The sequence below is a fragment of the Dipodomys ordii genome, unplaced genomic scaffold (genome assembly GCF_000151885.1).
Source record: "Dipodomys ordii isolate 6190 unplaced genomic scaffold, Dord_2.0 Scaffold5, whole genome shotgun sequence".
In the NCBI taxonomy this organism is placed as follows: domain Eukaryota; kingdom Metazoa; phylum Chordata; class Mammalia; order Rodentia; family Heteromyidae; genus Dipodomys; species Dipodomys ordii.
The window spans coordinates 24451708-24454919 of NW_012267221.1; the positions used below are offsets into that span (position 1 = coordinate 24451708).

Genomic DNA, 3212 nt, shown 5'->3' on the forward strand with positions numbered 1-3212 from the left:
AGGAAGGAAGGAAGGAAGAAAGAAAGAAAAAGCAAGCAAGCAAGCAAGCAAGCAAGCAAGCACTGGGTGGTGTTCAAACCAATAGAAGGCAAATAAAGCTGTATGAATAAAATTGAATCCAGCTAATACTGTAGCAGGCAAGCTGTCCCCTCACTGAAAGCTCTGAGCAATTTTTTTCATTTTTGAGATAGTATCTCTCCATGTAGCCCAGGAAAGCCTTGAGAGCCTCTTGTTTCTGTCCCCTCATTTACCCTGTGTGCTGGGATTACAGGTAAATGCTACCATACCTGGCTTGAGTAAATGATTGTTTTCGAAAGAATACTCCATTTGCTTTTGAAAAACCACAGGTGAAATATTCTTAAACCCATCACTTTATCAACACTTTCTAGTCTACATTGTTCCTCTTAAGTTCAAAGACACAACCACAGTCTTTAGAGACTCCACATTTTGACTACACAGTAAGTTATTATAGTAAGGATTCCTTATGAATCCCAATCCAAGGTGCAACTAGTACCTCTGCACAGTTCAAAGTCCACACCTGGGGAATCCCTTATCCTATTCTCTGTGGCAGGAAGGATTCAGCATAGCTCCAACTAGTGAGCCATGCCTGCAACATTAGAATATCTAGTGAAGCAGGGAACAGTAACCAAAAGAAGACGGATTTGGACCACTCAGTCACATGTAATACATACCATACCTTGCTATTCTAAAAAAATGCACCTGAAGCCATTAGAAAGGACAAAATAATTGCATTCGCAGGAAATGGATGGAACTAGAAAAAAACATTTGGAGCGAGGTAAGCCAAGAGCAAAGAGACAAACAACACATCATCTCCCTGATATGTGGATGTTAAATGCAAGGAGATATGACAAAGTAAACAGGACTAGAGACACAAGGACCTCCACTCATCTTGTCGTATTATTCCTAAATGACTCCATGCTGTTGATCACATATATGGCATATATATGCACATCTGAGGGAAGCTAGGAGGAGGACACAGAATCAGAGGGAAACAGGAAAACATACAACAGAGGGGCCCGTCAGCTGCACTGGACACTGATGAAAACGAACTAAGCAACGCAAGGGCAGCGATGGGAGGGAGGGAATGCGAGGGATAGAGGGAACAGCTAACACTAAGCAAAGGGAAAGAAATGTGCACACCACCTGATGTGGAAGATGGCTATATTGTCAAAGCTCATAGAATTCACAAACTTTATAGACCACAATAATGACAATTTGCCTCATGAAGGTTAGAATGTGTTTGTGACTTTAACTAAGTATCACTATCTCACAATACTGTGAAGTTTGTGAAATTTATGTAATCACCTAGTCACAATAAAAATTATATATAAAAAAAGAAAATGCAGCTTAGAAATATAAAAAGGCAGACTACAAAATTTTTTACACATAATAGACAACAACAATATTCCATTTAAAAATCATGCCACAACAAAAAAGTCAATGTTTCAGTGATGTTTGATAGTATTTAGTTACCATTTTGAAATAATTTATTTAGGAAATATTTTTAATGTAAAGCCATATTTTAGAGGACATGTAAGAAGATACTTAAGTTCAACAAATAAAATAGCAGAATTTTTATGATCAAATACTATACATTTAAAATAAATTATTATTTTTAAACCTATGCTAGAATTCACAGCAGTTTGAATGGCAAATATGAAAGAGTTGTTCTACACAAACAAGTTTCATAAGATGTGATTAACTACTCATTTAATGAACTATTTCACTAAATCAATGCATTCTGTGTGCATGTATGTGTGTGTATGTATATACACATATATGAGTATGCATGCACATTATAATAAAGAAAATCACACCACTTATTTTAGGGTTAAATATGATCACAATCTGGGAAAACACAGTTCAAGTCTTAAAAATGTGCTGTTACATTGGGTGTTTCTTTATGTATGAATCTTAAAAGTTTCTAAATTTAAACCTCAAATACCATGATCATATTTTACAAAACAGATTTGGTATATTCAGGATTTCAAAATGTCACAAAGGAAGTATTAATGACTAAGTGAATTTTCAGAACTTGGTAACAATCTTTAAAGATAAATTCACAATTTTTTTAAGCTTTGACTTCACAAAAATTTTTAGTAAGGACAATCCAGATTAACATGTTATCTAAAATTCTGTTTCCAAGGAAACAATCCTAAGTCCCAGTGCACTGTTTTAAAAAAATCACTTTTATAAATTTAGATACTGTAACATCAAAGGCAAAGTATTAAATATAACTGCCTTACTTTCATCTCCCCTTGCAGGCTTTTAAAACAAGTTGACTTCTCTCTTTTCTGGACCAGATCCCTAGTCTTCTTCTACCCCTTAATACTAGGTTAAGGGCAGATAAAAATCTTAATTTCCAAATTGGCTGTCTAACAATGCAGCCAGGCGCACATACATGAGAGTAGACCAGGCTCCAGTATGTAGTGTGTTTAACAGTGAACTTCCTAACACCTTTTTCCTTAGAACTTCATAGCACAGCCAGCAGAGAGAGGAAGGAAGTGCTCTCACCTGCACATTTCACTCCCTGAGCAATGAGGCCCCACATGAAGTTGGCACAATATTCACACCAGTGTGGGCCTCGGAACGTATGGACCTGAAAAAGAAACAGGGCAAAGTGGGAACAAGGTTAAACACATAGAAGCGATCGTTTCATGTCAAAGCATGGTATATAAGCCAAATCTGTGGAAGAGGCAAAATGGCTACATTTAGAAGAACTTCAATTGAGTGGAACTGATAAACAGTTAACATTTTTTCAAAGCCTGACTTCCTCTTTCAGAAGTGATGACAAATCAAATCGATATTCTGAAATTTACTGTTAGAAGCAATTTCTATAGTGAAATATTCCAATGAGTCTCCTCAGGCATAAGCAGCCTCTTCTATCTTATCTAAATACAAACATTTGTGAACATGATGACATAAACAAGGATAAGAAGAAAAATAGAGTACGTGTTGGATTTGCAAAGATTTTGTCAGATGATCCACCTTCTGTTACCATACTGGGTAACAGATGTTATTGATTAACTGACTAGCTACAATTAAATAATCAAAAAGTACCAATTTCTGGGGCTGGGAAGGTGGCTCAGTGGTAGAGTGCTTGCCTTGCATGCATGAGGCCCTGGGTTCAATTCCTCAGCACCACATAAGCAGAAAAAGCTGAAAGTGGCACTGTGGCTCAAGTGGTAGAG

At 36.7% G+C, this 3212-nt stretch overlaps 1 protein-coding gene across 1 annotated transcript in view; it reads right to left on the reverse strand.

Annotated features, from left to right (window-relative positions):
* Positions 1 to 3212, reverse strand: part of Chn1 (chimerin 1) — a 45995-nt gene that overhangs the window by 19494 nt on the left and 23289 nt on the right. Inside the window, exon 2 of the mRNA XM_013030888.1 lies at positions 2536 to 2620. Coding sequence (XP_012886342.1) covers positions 2536 to 2620 — 85 coding nt within the window. The remainder of the gene's footprint in view (positions 1 to 2535; positions 2621 to 3212) is intronic.